This window comes from Camelina sativa, chromosome 20 (genome assembly GCF_030686135.1).
Source record: "Camelina sativa cultivar CO46 ecotype springtype chromosome 20, ASM3068613v1".
NCBI classification, from domain to species: Eukaryota; Viridiplantae; Streptophyta; class Magnoliopsida; order Brassicales; family Brassicaceae; genus Camelina; species Camelina sativa.
In genome coordinates this window covers 26,945,515-26,971,146 of record NC_141899.1, presented here as the reverse complement: position 1 = coordinate 26,971,146, position 25,632 = coordinate 26,945,515, and the positions used below count along the sequence as shown (strand labels likewise).

At 38.3% G+C, this 25,632-nt stretch overlaps 2 protein-coding genes and 1 long non-coding RNA gene across 4 annotated transcripts; 2 read left to right on the top strand and 1 right to left on the bottom strand.

Moving 5' to 3' along the window:
* Positions 1 to 17,254: 17,254 nt before the first annotated feature.
* On the top strand, positions 17,255 to 20,132 carry LOC104771351 (U-box domain-containing protein 15). 2 transcript variants are annotated; one of them, XM_087504448.1, is made up of 5 exons: positions 17,255 to 17,516; positions 17,687 to 18,090; positions 18,182 to 18,298; positions 18,405 to 18,830; positions 18,926 to 20,132. In XM_087504448.1, the coding sequence occupies exons 1-5, from the start codon at positions 17,468 to 17,470 to the stop codon at positions 19,967 to 19,969; spliced, it is 2,040 nt and encodes a 679-aa protein (XP_087360574.1). In that variant the 5' UTR covers positions 17,255 to 17,467; the 3' UTR covers positions 19,970 to 20,132. The 2 variants fall into 2 exon arrangements, with proteins under 2 accessions (XP_087360574.1, XP_010494171.1); XM_010495869.2 differs by lacking the exon at positions 17,255 to 17,516 and having other exon boundaries at positions 17,534 to 18,090.
* Positions 20,133 to 20,498: 366 nt separating this feature from the next.
* Positions 20,499 to 21,699, bottom strand: LOC104771349 (uncharacterized). The gene is made up of 2 exons (XM_010495868.3): positions 21,385 to 21,699; positions 20,499 to 21,281 (listed from the first exon to the last, which is right to left on the bottom strand). The coding sequence occupies exons 1-2, from the start codon at positions 21,482 to 21,484 to the stop codon at positions 20,770 to 20,772; spliced, it is 612 nt and encodes a 203-aa protein (XP_010494170.1). The 5' UTR covers positions 21,485 to 21,699; the 3' UTR covers positions 20,499 to 20,769.
* A 1,928-nt stretch (positions 21,700 to 23,627) lies between these two features.
* On the top strand, positions 23,628 to 25,190 carry LOC147919431 (uncharacterized). The gene is made up of 2 exons (XR_015594020.1): positions 23,628 to 24,013; positions 24,117 to 25,190. It is a non-coding gene; the product is annotated as an uncharacterized LOC147919431 (long non-coding RNA).
* Positions 25,191 to 25,632: the final 442 nt, after the last annotated feature.

Here is a 25,632-nt window from a genome sequence, read left to right as displayed (position 1 = left end):
ATGAATAGTGGCATTTACATAAACATTTAAAATATCAAATTTAGGAAAACTTTAAAAAAATCAGATATCAAATTTAATGATAATTTTAGCTAAGAAAATAAATATTATTACCATGTTTGGAAAACTTATTTTTTGTTTTCTATTCACGTGTTAAGTGAGTTTTGTAATTATCAATACTGGTGAATATATTTTATTTATTTCTTACAAAAATTAAATTTAAATTTACAAGATTATATAGTAAAATTTAAACACAATCATTAAGGTAGACTATTACCAGAGAAAAATAATTAATAAAAAAGAATTATAGTCAAAAACATTTAAAGTTATTTATTTCATATCTAAAAGTGGTGTGAGGTTTGTTGATTTCATGTGTTATTGACCAAAAATAAATAAAAGTAAAAGAAAAATATAATTTTGGTTGGTAAAACTGTAACAACACTACCAAAAGTTAAGGTTTCTTAAATCATGGTCAACTATTTTTTTTTTTGACAAAAAATGAGAGATTATATATCTTACTTAGTTATTTTCTTATATAGTACTTTTTATTTTTATTCTCCTATTGTGTATTTTTCCTTTTTTTTTTGATAAAATAATTTTCCTTTTGTTTTAGTATGCAAAACCATGATTACTATATAAGCAATTTTGGTTTGTTTGCTAACGAAGAATTAAAAATAATGCTATACTATGATGTTATGTATCGAAGATTGAAATTTCTTTTTGGTGAAGGACAGGGTAGACCCCCTGATTTTATTAAAAGAAAGAGTTATAAATCACAAACAAACGCGGCGAAGCCATATAGACCCATCCACATCGTCTTTCAAGACTGAACCAAAAGTAACAAGGAGCGAAGAAAAAGCATGACAACCTAAAGGTAGTGAAAACGCATAGTTAGATACTCAGTCAGACGGTTAGTCTTTTTATATACATGAGTAATACGGACTATGCAGTTCCTCGCAAGAAAGCCGTGGCACAAGCGTACCAGGAAAGACAAAGGATGAAACTGACTGATCCATGTCTTCAAAAAACCAACCACCATCTCCGAGTCAATCTCTAACTCCAACCTCGAGATGCCTCTTTTCCGTATATAAACCATAATAAACGCCCCACAACTCCGCCAGCTGAACCGAGCACTGCCCAATATTCACAGCAAACCCCTTACACCATCCACCAGCACTATCCCGTATGACATCCCCTGCCACTGCTAGACCCGGGTTCCCCTTAGATGCACCATTAACATTAACTTTAAACCAACCATGAGTTGGTGCTACCCAACCAATGTCCCGCAGTACTCGGGCACCCTGCGATTGATGCTTTATTCTTCTCAAGTTAGCCGAAGTCAGTTCCACAACAAAATTCTTAATAAAACGAACTCTATCTCTACAGAGTTTAGTATCACCAAACACATTACCACAACGCCATTTCCAACCTCACCATAAGGCCATCGCAAACATAGTAGACAAGCTCCCTCGACAATTACTATCTTGTCATTAAGATTCCCGCATTCAAATAACGACTGAGAAAAGAAAGTGTATGCCTATTTGGCGGCATAATTCAAGCCCATAAACCAGCCATCGTATGACAGTCACATAGAACATGCATAATACCCTCCAGTCCTCCCCTGCAAACTGAGCAAACATCTGAATCACTTAAGTGCCTGCGCTTTCTCTCCATGTTTGTCATAATAACCTGGTGAACCACTAACCAAAGGAAAATCCTTACCCTCTCCGGAGCTACAACGCTCCATAGACGCTTGAAAAAGCACCCAATGTTCTGACGTGGAACTTCATCGTGAGTCAATAGAGCATATATTGACTTCACCGTAAACTTACCGTCTGAATTCTCTCCCCAAGACAAACGATCCTTGGACCCCGTAAAGCTATCCAAGGCTACAGCTGCAAGTTCTAATTGCTTATACTCTGGCACAAATGGCACTATTCTTGCAAAGTCCCAACCAGAGCCATCCTTCCATAACTCCCTAGCAGTTACTGTCTCAAATCCAGCTGGTAAAGCACTTGTCAGACCATCCACTAATGGCTTCTCTGATAACCACTTATCTGTCCAGAAGCGCACTTGACACCTGTCTCCAAGAACCCAAGACTGACCTCTACAAACCACCTCACACATCCCTATCCCAACACTTCTCCAAGTAGAGGACCAATTGCTCTTAGCAACCATCCTAGACGGATCATGAACATCACCCACCTTCTTTTGCTTGACTACCTGTGCCCAGAGGCTATTCTGCTCATGTAAGACTCTCCAATCCACTTTAGCAATCATTGCTTTATTCATCTCCTTTACTGCTGTTATACCCAACCCTCCTTTACACTAAGGTAAACAAACAATCTTCCATGCCATCAAGTGTTGCCTACGCTTCTCTGTAGAGGAACCCTAGAGAAAGTCATGAGCAAGTTTATCTAACCTCTCAACCGTTACCTGTGATAATTTGAGTGTACTCATGCGGGATAGAAGCCAGCAAAGACTTCGTTAAAGTGACCCTGCCAGCAAAAGCCAGAGTGCGACTTTTCCAACATGCCATTCTCACATATACCTTTGCCAGAACCTCACCAAAGGTTTCTTTATTCACTCTCTTCTGAAGGATCGGCATACCAAGATACTTCCCTAACTCCTTTGTTGATTTGATGCCACTCTCTTCACTAATCATCCTGCCTAACTCTCGGGAAACATTGTGAGAAAAAAGATCTTAGACTTCTCCAGACTAACTTTCTGATCCGAAGCTGAGCAAAAATTCTCCAACACACTTCGTATTACTCGAATCTGAGCCACTGATGCCTCTGCAAAGAGGATTAGGTCATCAGCAAAACATGTATGGGACAACCTCGGGCCTGACACTGACAACTTAATCGATTTCCACTTCTTATCTAATATTGATCCATCAATCAATTGACAAACTCACTTCACACACAGGACAAATAAGTACGGGGACAAAGGATCCCCTTGACGCAGTCCTCTCAAAGGTTTATACTCATATGTCCTCTCACCATTCTGTAACAAGCTAATCGGTGGACCTGCCACACACTACATGATCCAACGCACCCAAACCTCAAACATCCCTATTGCTTTAAGGGTATCTTCTAGAAAATCCCACCGAACACGATCATAGGCCTTCTCCAAATCAAGCTTGAGAAGCATCCAACCTTTTCTGCCCTTTTTCCTTTGCATTGAATGCACAGCTTCTTGCACCACTATGATATTATTCGAGCTTAAACGTCATGGGATAAAACTCATTTGTGCAGGGCCTATCACTCTCGTCATTACCCCTTTAAGCCTTCCCACCATCACCTTCGTAATAATCTTTAAACAACACATTGCAGAGGCTGATGGGCCGAAACTGCGTAATCTTCTCCGGCTTCCCAACCTTTGGGATGAGTACTACCACTGCATCATTTGTTTCTGGTGGTAACTCTCATGTTCTGTAAAACTCCAGAACAAACTGAATCACTGATTCTCCCACCACATCCCAATTCTTCTGACAGAACACCAATTGATATCCATCGGGTCAGGAGCCTTAAACTGTCCCATACTACGCATGGCTTGTTCTACTTCTGATGCTGCAACAGTCTTACTCAAACAAATTTGATCTTCATGTGACATGCGCATAATACTCTCCGATGACAGCCTCTCCACCTCCTTATTTACGTCCTGTAGAGAATATAGCCTTTTATAATACTCTACTGCAAGCTTCTCCAACTCCTTCGCATCATAAATCCAATCACCATCATCATTCTTTAACATCTCAATCCTCTTCCTTCTTCTCCTAATGATGGTTGATGTATGAAAAAAACTTGTATTTCTGTCACCATGAACCATCCATTTCTCTCTGGATTTTTGAAACCATATAGTTTTCTCCTGTTCTAACACCAAATCAAAATCACCAAGGAGAACCGCTTCTTGCTGGGCGTCCGTGTGGCTGATCTCTAACTGGTTTTGCACCATTTTAATATCACGCATTAGTTTCTCCTTTCTCCTTTAAACATCTCCAAAAACTTCTCTATTCCACTGTTCTCTACAACCCTTTTAGTGCATCTTGCGTGTTGATATGCCCATCCCAAGAGTTCTTCAACAACTCATGAAACCCTGGGTGAGACAACCAAGCCGCTTCGAATCAAAAGGGACGCCGCCTAGGATCAGTACTCACTTTTGGAGACAATTGTACATACAGAGGAGCATGGTCCGAAGCTAGAAACAGGAGATGTTTCAGCGTCGCCTCATGCCACTTTAGCCTTGCATGGGCACAACACAAGACCCTATCCAGCCGTTTTGCAACAAAAAATCTCTCTTCTCTTCCTCTCCTCCAGGTGAACTTATTACATTGGAACCCCATATCTATCAGAGATAGCTTGTCTATCCAATCCCAAAAGGTATAGAGTCTGTGGATAACCGACCATTCCCTCCTGACCTTTCATCCACCCAAAGGATGGTATTGAAATTCCCACCCATGATTCCCGCACAACGCCACCAAAAATTCTCCACAGCTCACTTCTCCTACTTGTTGTTGGAACAGCATAAACCATAATCAAGTTAACAATATCCACTCCACTCACCACTCTTGCATGAATAAACTGACTGCTAGACACCACAATATCCACATCATCTACACCCGACCGCCATGGGAGCCAGAGACCACCACTCTGACCCACTACATCGACTCAAAACGAGTTCTCAAAACCTAAACCCTGACATATACGGCCTGCTTGATCCCCTCCTGCATGAGTTTCAAAGACACGTAAAACATCGGTATTGAACTTCTTCAAAAGATACCTAATTGATTGACCAAAGTTGGGTTTATTTGCCCTCCGACAATTCCAAAGAATGCAATTCATCATCCCTTCTTTTAAAATAGCTAGAACTACCGGGGAGAACCGCTAATCGGAAAGATTCTCCTTCCCATTCTCCAACAATCATCCATCAAGAGAATCAATTTCCATAGACAAAGGCAGCTCTCCCAAACTCAGACGCACATTCTCATTCTTCTCCAAAATACCCAAACCCAGTTCCATCAAGACCAGTTTATCTGCTCTCTCCATCGGAAAAGGGCCACCGGCTCTCCCAACACCACCATCAAAATCCCTTAGTCGTTTCTCATTCACCAAAACTTCTGATTCGCCCCCAATCGGGTCAAACACTAAACCACGAGTAGGCTGAGAAAATTTAGAAGAGTTGGGCTTCAGCCCGTTAATCGCTGAGGCCTTATGAGCACTATCATTCTTTACTTCCAACGAAGCACCAAACAGCAACAACTTCCCTTGGGCAGCACTCTTCCCTGAGATCCCTCAATTCTGAATATTATCACTTTCCTTATATCCTACTCGATTCTAAATATTCTCACTTTCTTTACTCCCACTATCGAATCCCAACTTGCCTAACCGCATCAGTTACCAAATCCACCTGTAAATTTCTAAAACTATCTGAGACCGCAATTAATGCAGGATCTCCGATCATCGAAAGTATCCCGGTTAGGATTACCTTCGATATTTCTCACAGCTCTTCTTCCCCTATTCCTTACCACCATGAAACCATCCTCCAATCCCGGAGACACTCGACCTGCAGTTGGAGTAGCAACCGTAGCTGGAACAGACACCAGAGGAGCCTTCTCCCTAACGACTTGCAGGCAATTATGTACCAAATTTCCATACATACCACAAGCAGAGAAAATGTTCATTAAACCCTCATACGCTACAAAATACCGTTGCCCGGTGATCAACATTGACCCTTTGAGCGGCTGCTGCAGATTTACCTCAACACACACTCAAGCAAAATGTGCTCTCTCGAAGTGTAAGGTGGTGAAATCCACCTTAAGTGGCTTCCCCAAACCCTTTGAAATACTCATTAAAATCGATTTATGATAAAGGTGCACAGGGAGGTTCACGAGACAGACCCACACCGGAGTCGTAACAATCTCGTCCTTCAAAGGATCCAATTTTGGGGTCTAAGCTTGGACCATGAGGTAGTTACCAAACACCCTCCATGGACCCCTTGTAAGCGCTGCCAGATACTCTTCCTCCTTCTCAAACCGGATCATAAAGAATTGACGAGGGAGATCCATGACAAACATTGCTCCACTAGGTTTCCGCATCTCTCGAAGTTTCCGGTTCAGAACAGGGAGTGAGATGTGCTGCCCTAAGACCTTGACAAGTATTCATTTCTTCCATAAACCATACATCACTGTCAAAACCTCGTCACCTATCGTAATGACTGGTTCCCCATCATCCCCATTCAGAAACTCCAACCGCAACCTCTCTAACACAAACACATCATCCATTATGTCTTCCGGAATTAGTATCCCTCCTCCATTATTACCCGCTACCTTCTGCACCAACGAACCATGCACATCAGGTGGATCACCTGGCGGTCTAACCCTCCCCCCAATGTCCACCATAGTGGCGTCCTGATCTCCCCCAACCAAAACCCTAGAATCGCTTTCAATCGCTGCCATAAACATGTACACTTCACTACCTAGTCAATAAAAGGGAGAAAATTAAAATTAGTAATATAGTATTGAAAGATGACTAATTGCCAACTAAGAGTCCAGTTAAGGTAGTCATTGAAAAAAGATCTAATATGTTCATTTAAACAAAATTCTATTTAAACATGTGTCTTAATAAAAATTAGTTTTCATATCCTAATAATGTAAAGATATATATATATTTTTACAAGTACTACTTTCTCTCTTTTTCTTATTATTATTTTTTTTTCTGTTTTTGTAAGTTATAGTGATAAACAAAACTTATATCATAGCGACCTCAAAAGTTTTTTTTCCGCTTAACATCTTCGACTTTCAGCGCTTGTCACCGGAACTGTGAGAGGGTTCATAGGTTGCTCTCCCTTTAAGTCTTTCAGTTTAGACCTCTAGTGGTGCTTCCTCTATTCCTTACCAATAGTAGCTAGCTTTGGCTTCAGCACCGCTAACTTCCTTAACACTTTTGATCGGCTCTGTTTTGGCGATATCGGCTTCGACAGAGAGATTATTGGGCTCTATCTTTGACGAGTCCACCTATGTCTCTTCAGCTGTGATTCGTCTGACTTTTTCTCCGGTTTGATTTAGATTTGTCTCTTCATTTTTGTTTCTTTCGATTTCAATTTTTTTTTTCCTTTTCTTTTGATCTGATATTGTAATTTATCGAGCCTCCCTGTTGTATTAGAGGCGGAAAAAGAAAATTACCTACATATTACAAATTTGTAATTTCTATAAAAATATATAGTTAACAAATTATATGTTTGTAAAACGTTTACATTCCAAAATATCTCATAAAAACAAGAACCGCAAGCTCATTATTAGTCTGCTTCTTTTCTGGACCGACTCTAGCTACTAGTCTACTACCATGACAAACTAGCATTTTAGTTTTGGAATTAGCTCTGGAAGAAAATCAACATGATGTAGGCAAACATTTTTCTATCTCTCAAAAGCTTAATGCATCAAAAGACAATATTGTAAAGAAAATAAATAAATTTTAGTTGACATAAAATGATAAAAATACCAAAATTTAATATTTCAAACTGAACAAAGACATGCGAGAATCAGAATAACATGTCTTTAATTTTGTTAAATAACTAGGAAAAAAACAGAAGGAGGATGTAGAAAATAGCCACATCATACACTGCGACAACGTAGAATTGTGTCTCGTTTTCTAAACTTAGATGTCTGATTTAATTTTAAAAGTCGTGAAGAAAATAATTGTGCGAATAAATTAGAAAAACATGGATAGAAAGTTATAAAACAAGAAAACAAAAAAAAATTGCAAAATGCTTTTAACTATAAATTATTGAATCAAACACAAGAATAACGAATAACTCTCGTTTATTACTTTAGAAACTTCTCAAAACTAAAGCAATCTTAATCTCTCTAATCTCTCTTATATGCTATGCAACACCCTGCATCTTCTTATATAGAGAGAAGAATAAATATTCATCCAAACAACTATAGGAAACATTACATAATTTAGATATCTCCTAAATCTTTAGATATGTATATTTAGATATCTCCTAAATATACTTAGCTTGAACCTCAAGCTATTTCAAGCTTACACTAACATTGTCCCCCTTAAGCTTGAAACCATCTTGCTCACTCAAATCTTGAACTCCAATGAAGCTTCTCTGTTCTTTGAACTTGATTCTCCTAAGTGCCTTAGTCAAGATATCAGCTTTCTGCTCAATGCCAGGAACATACTCAACCTCTACCAGCTCATTTTCTACGCACTCACGAACAAAATGAAACTTCCTATGAATGTGTTTGCTGCGGCCGTGGAAGACAGGATTTTTGGTAAGTGCTATAGCAGATTTGTTGTCTATACGAACCGTTACTCTCTTGAGCTCTTCACCTGTAACTTCAGAGAGCAAATCTTGCAACCAAATAGCCTGCTTAGCTGCTTCTGTAGCCGCCATAAACTCTGCCTCACAAGAAGATAAAGCTACCGTCTTCTACTTCTGTGAGCACCATGTAATAGGACAGTTGTTGAGATAGAAAATGTGACCACTTGTGCTTTTACCATCATCTTCATCTATATTAAGACTGCTGTCACAATAGCCTACTAACCCGGAGCTGCTTCCTTTCTTAAATATGAGACCATAACCTGAAGTTCCTTGTAAGTACCTCAAAACATGCTTCAAAGCCACACCATGACTTCTCTTCGGGTTATGCATATAGCGGCTCAAAATGCCAACAGCAAAGGAGAGATCAGGTCGGGTGTGAATCAAGTATCTCAGACAGCCAATATTCCTTCTATACTCACTTTCATCAATAGACTGATCATCTAAAGCCTTTGAAAGCTTCGAACCTGAGTCCATCGGAACCTGAACAGCATTGCAATCACTCATACCAGTCTCTTCAAGAATTTTTTCTGCATACCTGCTCTGTTTCAAGGTGATTCCACTATCTTCTTGTAAGACTTCAATGCCAAGATAGTATGTCAGTCTACCAAGGTCACTCATCTCAAACTTAGATGACATCCCCTGCTTGAACTCTTGAACTAGACTCAGGCTGCTACCAGTGACAAGAAGATCGTCCACATAAACCGCTACAATCAACAACTGTTCTTTTTCTTGTCTTCGGTACAAGGCAGGCTCCTTAGCACATCTCACAAAATTTAACTCCTTTAGAATCTGATTGAGCTTATGATTCCAGGCCCGTGGTGCTTGACGCAGTCCATAAAGCGCTTTGTTCAGCTTGTACACCATTCCTTCGCTTCCTTCCTTCATAAAACCTTCCGGTTGAGAAACAAAGACCTCCTCTCGAAGTTCTCCGTGCAAGAAGGCAGTTTTTACATCTAAATGGTGTACTTCCCATCCTTTAGAAGCGGCTAAGGCAATGATAAACCATATTGTTTCAATACGTGCCACTGGAGCAAACACCTCGTCGAAGTCAATCCTGTGTCTCTGCACATACCCTTTAGCAACGAGTCTTGCTTTATATTTATTGATGCTCCCATCTGCATTGCGTTTGATCTTAAATACCCATTTTAAGCCAATTGGCTTAACACCACTCGGTAATTCCACCAAGTTCCACGTTTTGTTCCTTTCGATCGACCTTAGTTCCTCCGTACAAGCTTCTCTCCACACTTGTAGTTCCTTTGCTTCTTCAAAGAATCTTGGTTCATCATCTAAGCTTAACAGAAGGCGTTCTACTTCTTCCTCTGCTAACAACACGTAATCATTGAGATAACTTGGTTTCACACTTGGTCGTGTTAAGCGTCGTAGTACAGGCTGAACTTCCTCTGTCTCTTGCTCATGTCAAGTTTCTGCTATCACCTCGATTCCAACCTCAGAATCATTATTCTCGCAGTCTGCTGCTTCTTCGTGTAGACCATTATTCCCAAAATCTCCAAATCTTACGATAAATGACCCTGGAGCCTCTGTTTCTTCACTTGCAACACTCCAATTCCATCTTTTAGCTTCATCGAAGATGACATCTCTGCTTACTGTTATCCTCCTTGTTGAGGGATTTAACAAACGATAAGCTTTACTACCAGGTTCTGTTCCGAGATGCACCAAATCACGAGATCTATCATCCAATTTCTTGAGGTGTTGTGTTTCCACTCTAGCATAACCGATACAACCAAAAACTCGCAAGTGCTCCAAGTTTGGTTTCTTGCCTTTGAACATCTCGTACGGCGTCTTGTCACTCAATGTTCTCGTAGCTACTCTGTTGATCAAATAAGTGGAATGTCTCACAGCCTCTCCCCAAAGATAATTCGGAACATCCATGTGTTTTAAAATGCTTCTCATCATTTCAAGCAGGGTTCTGTTTCTTCTCTCTACTACACCGTTCTGTTGTGGCGAGTATGGAGCCGTCAAGTGTCTTTGGATCCCAGATTCTTCACAAAATCGCATGAACTCAGACGACACAAACTCACCTCCTCTGTCTGTTCGAAACATCTTGATTGTTGCTCCAATTTCTTGCTCAGCTCGGGCTTTAAAACGTTTGAAAGCATCATATGCATCACTCTTATCTTTCAAAAGCAGTGACCACATGTATCGAGAGTGATCGTCAATGAGCACAAATATATACTTATTCTGTGCAGCTGTGGCAGGTGTAATCGGACCGCAGAGATCTCAATGGATTAAATCAAGAGGTTTTTCAGCTCTAAAACTGGTTGCCTTGGGAAACGTCTTTCTCGTTTGCTTCCCAAGCAAACAAGATGCACACGTCTCCTTAACAAAAGTCAAGTTTGGCATTCCAAAGACTAGCTCTCTCTTTACCATCGATTCTAAGGTCCTGAGATTGACATGACCTAGTCTCTCATGCCACCGTGTAGAGGTATCAGCTACCTTCATTTGCAGATAGTTACTTTCAGCTTCCATACAGACCTTATAGAGTCTGTTCTGTGATCTATTTGCCTTTACAAGGAGCTTCCCATCGCGATCGTGCAGTGTTAGGTAATCCTCCTTCATCCTAACTTCACATCCTATCTCCGTAGCTTGTCCAAGACTGAGAATATTACTCTTGAGATCAAGTATCCAGTAAACTTGAGCCAGAATCTTTCTATCACCCGACTTGGTGATAAAAAGAACAGAACCTCTTCCCTTTATGTCGACTCTTGAGTCGTCACCAAACCTCACCTTCCCCGTGACTGTTTCATCAAGTTTGGTAAAGTAGTTCCGGTTTCCAGTCATGTGATTACTGGCTCTGTTATCAAGATACCACACATTATCTCCCTCCGGTTTAACTTCGTAATCACGTGGCTTGATTTTCTTCTCATTGAGAAGCACAGCCTCGTGCATTAGTAGCTCCTCTGCGTCTTGAGTATCAGATTCTGCACCATCTTGAATTTCTTGAAGTTTAAGTAACCGGTCTGGACAATTTGAGGCATAGTGACCATTCTTGTCACATCGGTAACAAACAATCTGTGACTTGTCTCTGTTTTGGTAATTGTTTCGACCTCGTCCTCTTCCTCGACCCGAGAACCGACCACCTCTAGCACCCCTTCCACGTCCTTGGTCATAACCCTCTTGATAATTGTTAGCATACATAAGTTTTGTTTGATCATCTTCTTGATCTTCCTCATCACGAATCCTCTCCTCATATGTTTTTAGTCGACCAACTATGTCCACAAAACTTGTCTTGTTAAGATCAAGAACTTGTTCCAAGGCCGCTATGATATGAATGTACTTCTTCCTCGGCAAGCTATTGAGGAATTTTTTGACCATCTTAGACTCTTCAATGGATACGCCCAAAGCACCCGCTTTTGATGCAAGCTCCGACAACCTTCCCACAAAATCATCGATCGTATCTGTAGTCTTCATCTTCATCCTCTCGAAATCCGACATTAGTGTTTGCAGTCTCGCCTCTTTTACTCTCTCAGCTCCAACGTATCTATAGATCTAAGAACTTTGAATCAAAAAATAAGAATAACTCTCTTTTATTACTTTAGGAAAAATAACTCAAAAACCTAAAGCTCTCAAATCTCAAATCTCTCTCTCAAGGTTTTTACAACTCTCTTGCATCACCTTAAATATAAAAACTCTCAACACCAATTTCCTAATCTAGAATAGGAAAGATAACTTATTTAGATTATCCTAGAACAAATATGTATATTTAGATTATCCTCCTAAATATACTTTTCTTGGGCCTTAAGCTTATTTCAAGCTTAATCCAACATTCTCCTCCTTAAGCTTGAAATCACTCTTCTTCAAGTCTTGAACTCCAATGACCTCTCTCATCCCCTTGAATTTTATTCTCCCAAGTGCCTTAGTTAATATATCCGCCTTCTGCTCTGTTCCAGGAACATGCTCCACTTCTATTAGACCATTCTCGACACATTCTCTTATGAAATGATGTCTCCTATGTATATGCTTGGTTTTGCCATGATACACCGGATTTCTTGTAAGCTCTATTGCCGATTTATTGTCCAGTAGAATTATGATTTTCTCACTAACAGAACCAGTCACTTCGCTAAGCAAGTCTTGAAGCCAAATTGCTTGCTTCGCCGCTTCAGTACAAGCCATATACTCAGCCTCACATGATGACATAGCAACCGTAGATTGCTTCTGTGTACACCAAGTAATTGGACTAGCACCTAGATAGAAAATGTGACCTGCTGTACTTCTACCATCATCTTCATCCGAGTTGTGGCTGCTATCACCATATCCGACCAAGCTGTTTTTCCTTTCACGATTATACATAAGACCAAGAGAAGTGGTGCCTCTTAAGTATCTAATAACCTGTTTCAAGGCTGCTCCATGGGATTCTTTTGGCTCTTGCATATATCTACTTAACACCCTAACACAATAAGAAAGATCAGGTCGAGTGTGGAGTAAGTATCGAAGACAACCAATGCTTCGTCTATACTCCTTCGCGTCAATATTTCGCTCATGTTGTGCTTTAGATAACTTCAAGCCAGCATCCATGGGTATATGAACAGAGTTACACTGTTCCATTCCAGCTTCAATTAAAATCTTATTCGCATATCTCTCTTGGCTCAAGGTAATGCCATTTGCGTGTTGCAGAACTTCGATTCCAAGGTAGTAAGTCAGCTTTCCTAAGTCGCTCATCTCAAATCTTGATGCCATATCTCTTTTGAAATCAAGTATCATGTTTAGGTTAGAGCCACTTACAAGTAGATCGTCCACATACACTGCCATGACAAGAAGATCCTCATTCTCTTGCTTTCGATATAGTGAGGGTTCCTTGAAACACTTAGTGAAGTTCAACTCTTTAAGGATTTGATTCAGCTTATTATTCCATGCTCTTGGTGCTTGACGTAACCCGTATAGTGCCTTGTTAAGCCTATACACCTTATCTTCAGAACCCCGGACCTCAAAACCTTCAGGTTGATTCACATAGACTACCTCTTTTAATTCTCCATGAAGGAAAGCCGTTTTCACATCGAGATGATGCACTTCCAAGCCGTTTGAAGCCGCTAATGCAAGAATGAAACGGATTGTTTCGATGCGTGCAACTGGGGCAAATACTTCATCGTAGTCTATGCCATGTTTTTGCACATATCCCTTTGCCACAAGTCTTGCCTTATACTTGTTTATGCTACCATCGGAGTTCCGTTTGATTTTAAACACCCACTTTAGTCCAATAGGTTTAACTCCAACTGGACGCTCCATCAAAAACCAAGTATTGTTCTTTGTTATGGATCCTATCTCTTCTTCACAAGCTTTGATCCAATGTTTTTCTCCTTTTGCCTCACTAAAATCCCAAGGTTCTTCGTCCATTGCAAGTAGAAGTCGTTCACCTTCAATCTCGGCTAACAAAACGTAATCACTCAAATAATTTGGCTTCTTCGTTTGTCTTCCTGACTTTCTTACCGTGACTTGAGCAGTCGAATGTTCTCTAGGATTCTCCGTTTCCTTGATGACCTCATCGTCAACACAATCTTCTTCACTACTCTCCTCTGTTTCGTCTATCTCCTCTGTTTCTACCGCCATCTCTGTTTCGTTTGTCTCTGGTTCTTGAGCTGTTTCTATCTCCCGAATGCTGTTATTACCAAATTCCTCAAAGGTTATGCTGAAGTTTCCCGAATCAATGACTGTATCTTGTTGTAGATTCACCCAGTTCCAGCTTTTACTCTCATCGAAGACCACATCTCTGCTTACTATGATCCTTCGACTTGATGGATCCAATAAACGGTACGCTTTTGAACCAGGTTCCGTTCCTAAGTGTACAAGAGCTCTTGATCTGTCATCCAGCTTTTTAAGATGTGGAGTTTCTGTTTTCGCATATGCGATACAGCTAAAAACCCGTAAATGCTCGATGTTTGGTTTCTTCGCATTGAAAGCTTCATAAGGAGTCTGATCAACCAAAGTTCTTATTGCAACCCTATTGATAAGGTAAGTGGCATGCCTCACTGCTTCTCCCCACAGGTAATTTGGCAACGTCATATGTTTTAAGATACTCCGTGTCATCTCCAATAACGTCCTGTTTCGTCGCTCAACAACACCATTTTGTTGAGGAGAATACGGTGCTGTCAGATGCCTTTTGATACCGTTGTTATCACAGAAAGTTTGAAATTCCTGTGAAACAAACTCACCACCCCGATCAGTTTGAAACATTTTAATGGAAGTCCCTGTTTCTTGCTCAACCATCGATTTAAAAATCTTGAACTTGTCAAGTGCTTCGCTTTTTTCTTTTAAGAGGATCGACCACATGTAGCGGGAACAGTCGTCAATGAGTACAAAGATGTATCTTTTCCGTGCCGGTGTAGCAGGAGTGATTGGTCCACAAAGGTCTCCGTGTATGAGCTCAAGCATGTGTGTGGCTCGATATGATGTTGCTTGAGGGAAAACTTTCCTGACTTGTTTCCCAAGCAAACATGAAGCACACAACTCCTTATCAATCTCGAAACTCGGCATCCCTGTAACTAATTCTTTCTTCACCATTGTCTTCATGCTCTCTAACCCGATATGTCCTAACCTTGCGTGCCATTTTGCTGAATCACTCACTATCTGAAGTTGTAAGCACCACTTTGTATGCTCTGTTTCCATAGTTACCTTGTACAAACGATTTCGAGACCTATTCGCCTTTACTAAGAGTTTACCATCACGGTCATGTAGAGTTAGGAAGTCTCCTTTCATTCTGACATCGCAACCACCCTCTGTGGCTTGTCCAAGACTAATTATGTTGCTCCTCAAGTCTGGTATAAAGTAGACATCGGCTAGCACCTTCCTTTCTCCATTCTTCGTGACAAATAAAATAGATCCCTTTCCTTTTATGTCAATGCGTGCGTCATCTCCAAATCGGACCTTTCCCGTGACCGTCTCATCAATCCTTGAGAAGTATGACCGATTTCCACTCATATGGTTGCTAGCACCATTATCCAAATACCACACATTATCACCATCTGTTTGTGTTTCAAACTCATTAGGTTTCACATTCCTTTCATTGAGGTACACCAAATCGTGCATCATCAATGCATCAGCTTCTTGTGTCTTATTCTGTTCACTCTCGAGTGTCTCTTGAAGTTTGAGAAGTCTATCTGGGCAATCCGACGCATAATGTCCTGTCTTATCACATCTGTAGCAGACCACTTTAGATGTATCTCGCTCTTGTCGGTAGCCGTTGTTTGGAGGATAACCGTAGCGTCCACGTCCTCTTCCCCGTCCATAGAATCTTCCACCTCGTCCTCGTCCAGCATTATAAGGAGCTTGATATGATTGTGATTCTGTAGTAGCATACATGAGCTTTCCTTGATCTTCTTGATTGTCTTCTTCTTCGGAGATTCTTTCTTCGTAAGTTTTCAACCTACCCACAATATCTTCAAAGGTTGTTGTTTTCAAATCAAGAACTTGTTCAAGAGAAGCCACGATGTGTATGTATCTTTTCCTTGGTAAACTTTTAAGAAATTTCTTCACAATCTTCGGCTCTTCTATGGTTTCTCCCAAGGCTGCTGATTTTGTAGACAATTCCGAGAGTCTACCAGCAAAATCATCAATCTTTTCAGACTCTTTCATCTTCAGCCTGTCGAATTCAGCCATCAAAGTCTGCAGTCTAGCTTCTTTGACTCTCTCTGCTCCCATATGTCTTGTTTTTATGGCTTCCCAAACAGCTTTTGAGGTTTCAAGGTTTCCAACTTGTAGGATCAAAGCTTCAGGTATAGATTGAAACAGCAAGGCTTTCGCCATATTGTTTTTCTCTTCGTCGCTTGTTCCAGGTTCAATCGACTCCCATACTTTGTGGACTTTAAGCGTCAAAGTCATACGCATAGACCAGACCGTGTAGTTGGTCAAGGTAAGCATCGGACACTTGATGGACGAGGAGCCAGCTTCCTGCGGTGTGTTTGCTGCGGTCGAGGTTGTAGTTGAAATTAACTCACTCATGTTTCAACTTCACAGATTAACAACTCTCTCCTTCTACTAAACGCCTTTAGATTCTAGCTCTAATACCAAATATAGATCTAAGAACTTTGAATCAAAAAATAAGAATAACTCTCTTTTATTACTTTAGGAAAAATAACTCAAAAACCTAAAGCTCTCAAATCTCAAATCTCTCTCTCAAGGTTTTTACAACTCTCTTGCATCACCTTAAATATAAAAACTCTCAACACCAATTTCCTATTCTAGAATAGGAAAGATAACTTATTTAGATTATCCTAGAACAAATATGTATATTTAGATTATCCTCCTAAATATACTTTTCTTGGGCCTTAAGCTTATTTCAAGCTTAATCCAACAGTATCGTGACTTGATCGCATCCCAAACCTCCTTAGGAGTAGCAAGGTTTCCCACTTGTAAAATCAGATTCTCCGAAATCGATTGGAACAGAAGAGCTTTGGCTAGGTCAATCTTATCGGCCTCTGCTTCCCCTGTTTCGATCGTTTCCCAGACTTTGTTCACTCGCAGTACTACCGTCATCTTCATGGCCCACACCGTATAGTTGGTTGTGGTAAGCATTGGACATTGAAGAGATGAAGTACCGGTCTCCTTCGGTATGGACATCATAGCAACGATTTCACTCATATCTCTTACACCGATTTTGTTTAGTCACGAACAAGAAAGAAAAGTTGTGTTTAGAGATTCAATATAAGCTCTGATACCAAATATTGAATCAAACACAAGAATAATGAATAACTCTCGTTTATTACTTTAGAAACTTCTCAAAACTAAAGCAATCTTAATCTCTCTAATCTCTCTTATATGCTATGCAACACCCTGCATCTTCTTATATAGAGAGAAGAATAAATATTCATCCTAACAACTATAGGAAACATTACATAATTTAGATATCTCCTAAATATTTAGATATGTATATTTAGATATCTCCTAAATATACTTAGCTTGAACCTCAAGCTATTTCAAGCTTACACTAACATAAATAAAGTGATGTTACAACAAAAAAAAAAAAAAAAAAAAAAAAAAAAAAAAAAAAACCTGAAATTCTTACATGAAAAAATCTGTTGGTATAGTTTCAAGAAAAATGGTGATCGTTAAACGTTGAAGGATTATAAGAACGGTTTTTTTTTTGTTATTGAAAATATTTGGTATCCACAGGAGAAGCACTCTTTTAGGAATGTATGTCCTGTCCCGCAAAAATCTGACTTCTTTCAAAAACAAATTGGGTGAGAAAGAAAAACAAATCTTTTTTTTCTTTTTCCGTTTTGTCTCTAAAAAAATGAAACAAGCGAAAATTAAGCTTACAATTTCCTTAACGTTTGCTTTCTCCTTCAACATCTTTGGAATCAATGCAAAGGCGATAGAGAGTCTCTAATGGTCGTTATGATGGATGTAGATGAAGAAGCCACAGGAGATACAGAGAACCTTGAGGAAGAAGTTACTGCAGAAGAAGAAGAAGAAGAAGAAGAAGAAGAAGAAGAACCAATCAACGATGAGGTTGTGGATGCCATGGTAGAGATTCATGAGGAAGAAGTTAAGGATGACGATGATTGTGATGGATTGGTGAGCGAGATCCTATCGGTTATCGAGTTTTTGGATCAGATTAAGGAGTATCGAAGAACACAGCAGAAAGAATGTTTTAACCTCGTTAGACGATTGAAGATTCTTGTTCCGTTTTTGGAGGAGATTAGAGGTTTTGAATCGCCAAATTGCAGGCATTTTGTGAACCGTTTGAGAAAAGTGTTTCTTGTTGCTAAGAAATTATTAGAAACTTGCAACAATGGCAGCAAAATCTTTCTGGTAAGAATCTCATTTTTGTGATAATTTATATATGATTGAGTGTATCGTACGTAACCTTTAATTGTTGTTTTTTTGGTTATTATGATTACAGGCATTGGATGGCGAATCAGTGATGACACGATTTCATTCCACTTACGAAAAGCTGAATCGTGTTCTTGTTAAAACTCCTTTTGACGAATTGGTGATTTCTCATGAAGTGAAAGAGGAGGTAAAATTATAATTTATTCCCAAAACTATGCGGATTTATTTTAACCTATAAACAATATTATACCTTGCCTAGTTTCTGAATTTTTTTTTTTTTTTTTTTTGGGTAGATTGATTCATTGTGTAAACAACTGAAAAAAGCAAAAAGAAGAACAGATACACAAGACATAGAGCTAGCAGTAGACATGATGGTGGTATTCTCAAAAACAGATCCTCGAAACTCAGATAGCGCTATTATCGAGAGGCTTGCGAAGAAGCTTGAGCTACAAACGATAGATGATTTGAAGAAAGAAACCATAGCAATAAAAAGCTTAATCCAGGAGAAAGGAGTGTTAAGTATAGAGACAAAACAGCATATCATTGAGCTTCTTAACAAGTTTAAGAAGCTTCAAGGTCTTGAAGCTACCGACATTCTCTACCAACCAGTCATTAATAAATCATTCACTAAGTCGACGTCTCTCATATTACCTCACGAGTTTTTGTGTCCTATAACACTCGAAATAATGTTAGACCCGGTTATCATCGCCACTGGACAGGTATAATAATTGATATGATATTTGGAGATGTGAATCATGGTACGTAAGTGCATGCTTGAAACTAATTAACATAACAATACATGCATGTTTCGTAGACATATGAAAAGGAGAGTATACAGAAGTGGTTTGACGCGGGGCATAAGAATTGTCCGAAAACTAGACAGGAGCTAGATCATCTCTCTCTTGCACCAAATTTTGCCTTGAAGAACTTGATAATGCAGTGGTGTGAGAAGAACAATTTCAAGATTCCAGAGAAAGAAACATCTCCACACTCAGAAAACGAGCAGAAAGATGAGGTATCTCTGCTGGTGGAAGCATTATCGTCAAGCCATTTGGAAGAACAAAGAAGATCCGTAAAGCAGATGCGTTTGCTGGCCAGAGAAAACCCCGAGAACAGAGTTTTAATAGCGAATGCAGGAGCGATCCCTCTGTTAGTTCAACTCCTTTCTTACCCTGACTCTGGAATCCAAGAGAACGCGGTAACAACGTTACTGAATCTATCAATAGATGAGATCAACAAGAAACTTATCTCAAACGAAGGAGCCATTCCAAACATTATTGAGATCCTTGAAAACGGAAACAGAGAGGCAAGAGAGAACTCTGCTGCAGCTTTGTTTAGTTTATCAATGCTTGACGAGAACAAAGTAACCATCGGATTATCAAATGGGATCCCGCCTTTGGTTGATTTACTACAGCATGGGACAGTAAGAGGGAAGAAAGATGCTCTCACTGCACTATTTAACTTGTCTCTTAATTCAGCTAATAAAGGGAGAGCCATTGATGCTGGTATTGTTCAGCCTTTGCTCAACCTTTTGAAAGATAAAAACTTAGGGATGATTGATGAAGCGCTTTCGATTCTATTGCTTCTTGCATCACATCCCGAGGGACGTCAAGCCATTGGACAACTCTCATTCATTGAAACTCTTGTGGAATTCATCAGACAAGGCACCCCGAAGAACAAAGAGTGTGCCACCTCGGTACTGCTCGAACTAGGCTCTAACAACTCATCTTTTATTCTCGCTGCGCTTCAGTTCGGCGTCTATGAATATCTTGTAGAGATAACAACCTCCGGAACAAATAGAGCTCAAAGGAAAGCAAATGCTCTTATACAACTCATAAGCAAATCTGAACAAATTTAGACTTGTTCTAATCTTTTCTATCTTAAGTAAGTCTTGTAATTATAGGATTCGTAAAATTTGTTCATTTTAAATTTGTTATTTGATTTTGTATCAATCCAGTGTTTGTTGTATATCTGTGTATATGCTCTTGAGTCTAGTATTATACTATTGATTTTTCTCTGTATATTCTAACTCTTTCTCTGCAAGAAAAATCTCCACAAAAATCTCCAAAAAAAAAAAAAACACACACACACACATCTTTTGCTAAGTCCACAAAGTTGATTGTAGTTGTTGGAAAGTTGTATAAGAAAGTCAAAACACCACTCTCTGATTCTTCATATCAACCTTTCCAAGCCTGAAAGACATCACAGTCTATGGCAGCGCTTCTTGTACCTTTTTTCTAGCGCTTAAGCTTATACGTTCTTAGACACGTCGAATTGAAGACGATTAATATTACAACAGCCTTCAACCCCTCTTCTTGAGTAATGTTTAGTCGTGAAAGATACTAACATAACTCACACTACTTGTACGACAGGACAAAGCAAGAGTGTTTAGCTAATTCTATTCCATTTCGACACAAACTCCAATCAATCTATAATGATGAGTAAAACCAACTCAAAGCAAGCTATTCAAGTAAGATAACACAAAAAAGCGTTCAAATGAGAGTACCAAAAAAAAAAAACATCTGTAGATAATAAAGCTTATCTCAATGTAGTAATCAAGAAAAGAAAAAACATCCCCGAAAAGAAAAAGAAAAAATATCATTTTGGATTTAATCGAAATCCACAAAAGCAGAAACAACAAGAAGAAGACTGAGGTTTTCAGATTCTCCTACCCCTGCGAGTAGTAGTAACACTCTTGATTGCACTTACAGAGACATTAACCGGAAGCGGTGGCTTCCTATTCTCCTTAGTCATACTCCTCAAGGAATACCTAGGCGTAGCACTAGTCTCACCCACCACAGTCTTCTTCTTAGCCGAGGTTCCTCTTCTCTTGTTCGTCATCGGCTCATGATTCACACCAAGATGATAAGGAGTTCCTTTCCCTTCAACAACAACAGCAGCATCATCTTCTCCTTTCTTCTTCCTCCTCAATCGCTCGTTCCTCTTAGCTGAATACTCCTCATAAAACCTCCCTCTCTCGAATACCGGAACCGAACTCGCAGCCAAGCTCTCCAGATTCGGCTTTTTGCGATCCTCTGCTTCTGCAAACTCGTCTTTAACCATCTTGGCTAAAGCATGTATCTCTTTAGAGATTGATGAGTATTCGATTTGGGGTTTAGGGTTTAGATCTACACCACTCAATCGCCTTCCTTGCTGCTGCTTCTGCGAACCTAGAATTCGAGGGAGAAGAAGAAGGAATCGAATCAATTCTAAAGTTCTCGGAGATTGAATCGAAAATAGATCGGAGAAATTAATTTTGAAATATAATATTACCTGGTGTTTGGAGAGATGAGTGGAGGAAGACTTGACGTGATCGGAGACGGATCGGAGATTTGGGTAGCGGTGGTTTCAGGAGAGATCTCATCCTCGACATCGCCAGAGATTTTCTAAATTCTGAATATACAAGAGTAGAGAGAGAAACAGATCTTTGACAGCTTTTTTATGAGAGGAGGAGGAGGAGGAGGAGGAGGAGCGGCTCGTAGCTCTAACGGTTGTATTTTGTTGATCGAACGGCTAATATTGCTTTAGATTCAAATGGAAGGAATTTTTTTCCTATAAAACTATTTTTGAACATAATTATTTATTGACAAAAAAACAAATCAAACTTAACCTTTTTTTTATTAAATAACTTACCTTGTTCGGACAAGTTAGCTATAGTGCATTCGTGGATTTTTTTTTTTTTTTTTTTTTTTTTTTTTTTTTTTTTTTTTTTTTATCGAGGTTAACTGAAAATAACTTTTTGTAATTTAGATATATAAGTGTTTATGAATTATGATTATTAATAGTCAATAGGAAAACACAAATACCATTAAAATAATATTTGTGTTTGCCAACACGGCTCGGATTCTTTCACTAAAAATATTAGTAACAAAACTTACTTTAAATGTAAGTCAAATTATAAAATTTTGTTGATTTTGGTTAACTAATAATAGCGTCACATATTTGTATAATCTGATCTGTTTTTATTTTAAATTCAAAAACATTCACTTACTAAATTTTGAACTGGTCAAATTTTTTAATTGGTCACATAGTCAAATTTTGATATTAAATGTGTAATTTGATACGCATTAATGACTATAAATGATTTTTTTGAGAGATTCTAAATTGGAATTACTCAACCTGATAGGCTATTTTTGTTCATGACTAACAACCCAAAAAAAAATACTCTCTCTGTTTCACAAAGAGTGTCATTTTAACCCATTGCACACAAATTAAGAAAAACTTGAATTATACATATATGCTCCTATCTAATGAGTAATTTATCATTTAAATTTAATAAAAAGAGCTTTGGGTTAAGGGTAAAATAGAAAATTTGATGTTAAAAATCACATTGGAAATACAAAGTGACAGTCTTTGTGAAACAAAGAAAAATCTCCAGAATGACATCCTTTATTAAACAGAGGGAGTATTACATTTAATATTATGTTGTTTGAATCTATTTAAAAAACTATTTTGACCAACCAATAGAAAATTTAGCATGTATAGAGGTTATCTCATGAGTCATATGACAACCATTGCGGTCAATTAACACAATCTGATCCAATACAATGTTTTTGATAATCACCCTAGTGGTTGAACTTTCACATGAAGTCTTGAACATATAAATATTAAATTAACTATGAGAAAAAAACTCCTTAAAACATTTGAGGGGGCGTGTAAGAGATATGTAAAGTAAAGATTTAATTGTAATTAAGTTAAACTAAGTTCCCTCTTGTAACCTCTATATATAATATATACTGTAATTTATACATCTAATAAAGTATTAAGTCTACAAATTAATAATGTTGAGATCATACTATTTTATTAATTTATAATGATATTAATTTATCTGTAAATTAATATGTATTATTTTATAGAGTAAATTAATAATTATTATTTTATAGATATATTTTTAATAGTTTAAATTATCAAAAATTATGAATTGAGATAATTTTAGCAAAATAAAATTAGACTTTCGGATGTTATAAATTTTATGGTTTTAGAATTGAATTAGTAATATTTAGAAAATATTATTGACAATAAATTACAAATACAATAAACAAATTCACTTATACACGTGACATACAAAAATTAAAATTTATGAATAATAATATACTAATATCAATTGTCATATTTTATAGCCTATAAAACTATCAAATGAAAATGATGCGTATCTCGAAATTAAAAACTTTTTAAAGTTTAGCTATTTTTATGACATGTTAGAGAGTATTTTATATCATTGTTTGAAAATACAACATAACAATTGTTTTATAGATATAAGCTCTATGAGAAAATTTAAAATTTTAAATCATATAATATTATATCAGCATATATATATATATATGTGTGTAAATTTACTTGATTATTAATATATGATAATTATTGACACCATATTTTACATGAGGATTTCAATAAAAAAATATGATTTTATTTTCTAATAGAAGATATGTTATTTTTATTATTAAGTTATAGTATTTATTAATTTATATAGGTTTTATTGTAGTTTTAACTTATAAGTAATTGAATAAAAAATCTTTTGACCTAGTTCCCTTTCTCTCTCAACTTTCAGCCGCCGAAGAAGAAAAAATTTCAGATCGAGGCTGGATCTTGGTGGCTTGTCTAGCATCGGATCTGGCCTCCCCCCTTTGTTTTTCTCTAGCTTTGTTGTTTTTGCTCTCCTTCTATCTAGCCCCAAGTGTTTCGGTGATGAAGATTGGTTGATAAAACGGATCTTCACGGCAAGCTTTGTAAGTTTGTCGGCGGTAGGCTTCTCCAGAGAGAGTCGATGTTGGGACACCGACTTCAGCAGTGTTGTCGGATCCTCTGCTCTTGTAAAATCCGAAGAAGGCTTTGGTTTCTCTTGGAGAACTGAGTGTGTTCTTTGTGGATCTGTGACCGTTGTTTCGTTCTGTCCTCTAATCTGGTAAGTAGACTTGCGGGTCTGGTTCTCTTCTACGGTATGTTAGGGCTAGTTTGATTCGTCTTAGTTTGGTTCGTCTTAGTTTGTTTCAAGGGTGACATGTCAGGTCTTTCAGCCATCGTTTGGGGAGACGTTTAGTTTGGTTTGGTGTATGATTTTGTGTGTTGAGGAAGCGGTTAGAGTGGCCTTTATCTGGGAGAGTTTCTGATTACAGCAAAAATGATGATGCCGGATCAGTTAGATCGACGGATAGCTCGAAGAATAAAGCCATTGTGGTTTGCTGTTTCCTGTCCTAGATCTCAGAGCCGTTTTTGTGCTTGTCATTGCTTCAAAGCGCCTTGTGGAGTGGTTGTGGGTTCTTGTCCAGCCATTGCCTTTCCTCTCGATCTTTGTCTCACTGTACCAGTCAGCGGCTCGCTTTTAGTCCATTCCCTTCTTAAGCGGAGGCTCAGTTTATGTTCGAAGATGTTTTAGTTCTCTAAGTTTGCAGGTTCTCTTCTCCTTGGTGTTCTTCGCTGTGGTTGTTAGCATCCTTGGGTTATTGCCCTCCTCGCTCTTGAGTTTGGTGATAACAGAGGGCTTAGACTATGCTCCTTGTCTTGCTTTCCAGTTCTGTTTAGATTGGTGGCATTTTGAAGGTTTCTAGCTAGACGTGAATTGGCGCATCAGACGTCGTCGTCGCATCTAAAAGTATGTTTGAGTTTTTCATAGTGGTTTTACTTGCTGGGTTATGAAGCCCTTGGGTTCTCGAGAGATCAGCTCTCATCACGATAGGAGGTGGTAGATGTTATTGTTGTGTTGGCCGTGGGCAGCCATGATAAATCCTTCACAGGAGCTTCGGGAGAAGATGTGTTTTTGCTTTCTTAGGTCTAGTATATCTCTAGGGTTATAGCCAATTGGTTTCTGTTCTTATTGTAAGGGTTTGTTCTTCTTCGTATGGTTTGAAAATCCTTGTTTGTCTGTTTTTTTAGTTTCCCTTCTATAGGGCTTTGACTCCAAGGACATCACTTCGTCCGTCGACTTTGACTCCAAGGACATCACTTGGTCCGTCGGCTTTAGCTTCCCTTTTTTGGGATATGTTGTATCCTTCCTTAGTGTGAAACCAAGTTATAAATAAAAATTTCAGATGACAAAAAAAAAAAAAACTTCTAAGTAATCTGTTATGAGAATTTGTTAAAAATACATTTTTTGAGATATCCTTTTCAAAAATACTCCTTTTTTGGCCATTTTTATTTTTATCCTCCTTTAATTTTTAGTGACCATTATACCCTTAGATAAAAAATATTTTATTCAATAAAATGAAAAACAAAATTTTTCCGCCAAAAAAATTTCCGACATATTTTCCGGCCAAAAAAAATTCCCGTCAACAATTTTTTTGATAAAAATTTCAACAAAAAAAATTTTCCGCCAAAAAAAATTTACAAGGTTTCTAAAAGGTTTTATAAGGTTTCTACCTTATAAAATCTTTATAAACACATTGTAAACGCTTTTACAATATTTTTAAAAGAGTTTTAAAAGGTTTTTTAAACACCTTGTATACGCTTTTACAAGGTTTTTATAAGTTTTTTAAAAGGTTTTCAAAATGTTTTTAAAAAGGATTTTAAACACCTTGTAAAAGCATT

Bases quoted from the DNA above. Each gene is read 5' to 3' on its own strand.
- LOC104771349 (XM_010495868.3), bottom strand. From the start codon at position 21,484: ATGTCGAGGATGAGATCTCTCCTGAAACCACCGCTACCCAAATCTCCG. The intron at 21,282-21,384 runs GTAATATTATAT...CTCGAATTCTAG, and splicing joins CTCATCTCTCCAAACACCAG to GTTCGCAGAAGCAGCAGCAA.
- LOC104771351 (XM_087504448.1), top strand. From the start codon at position 17,468: ATGTATGTCCTGTCCCGCAAAAATCTGACTTCTTTCAAAAACAAATTG. The intron at 17,517-17,686 runs GTGAGAAAGAAA...TGATGGATGTAG, and splicing joins TTCTTTCAAAAACAAATTGG to ATGAAGAAGCCACAGGAGAT. The intron at 18,299-18,404 runs GTAAAATTATAA...TTTTTTGGGTAG, and splicing joins CTCATGAAGTGAAAGAGGAG to ATTGATTCATTGTGTAAACA.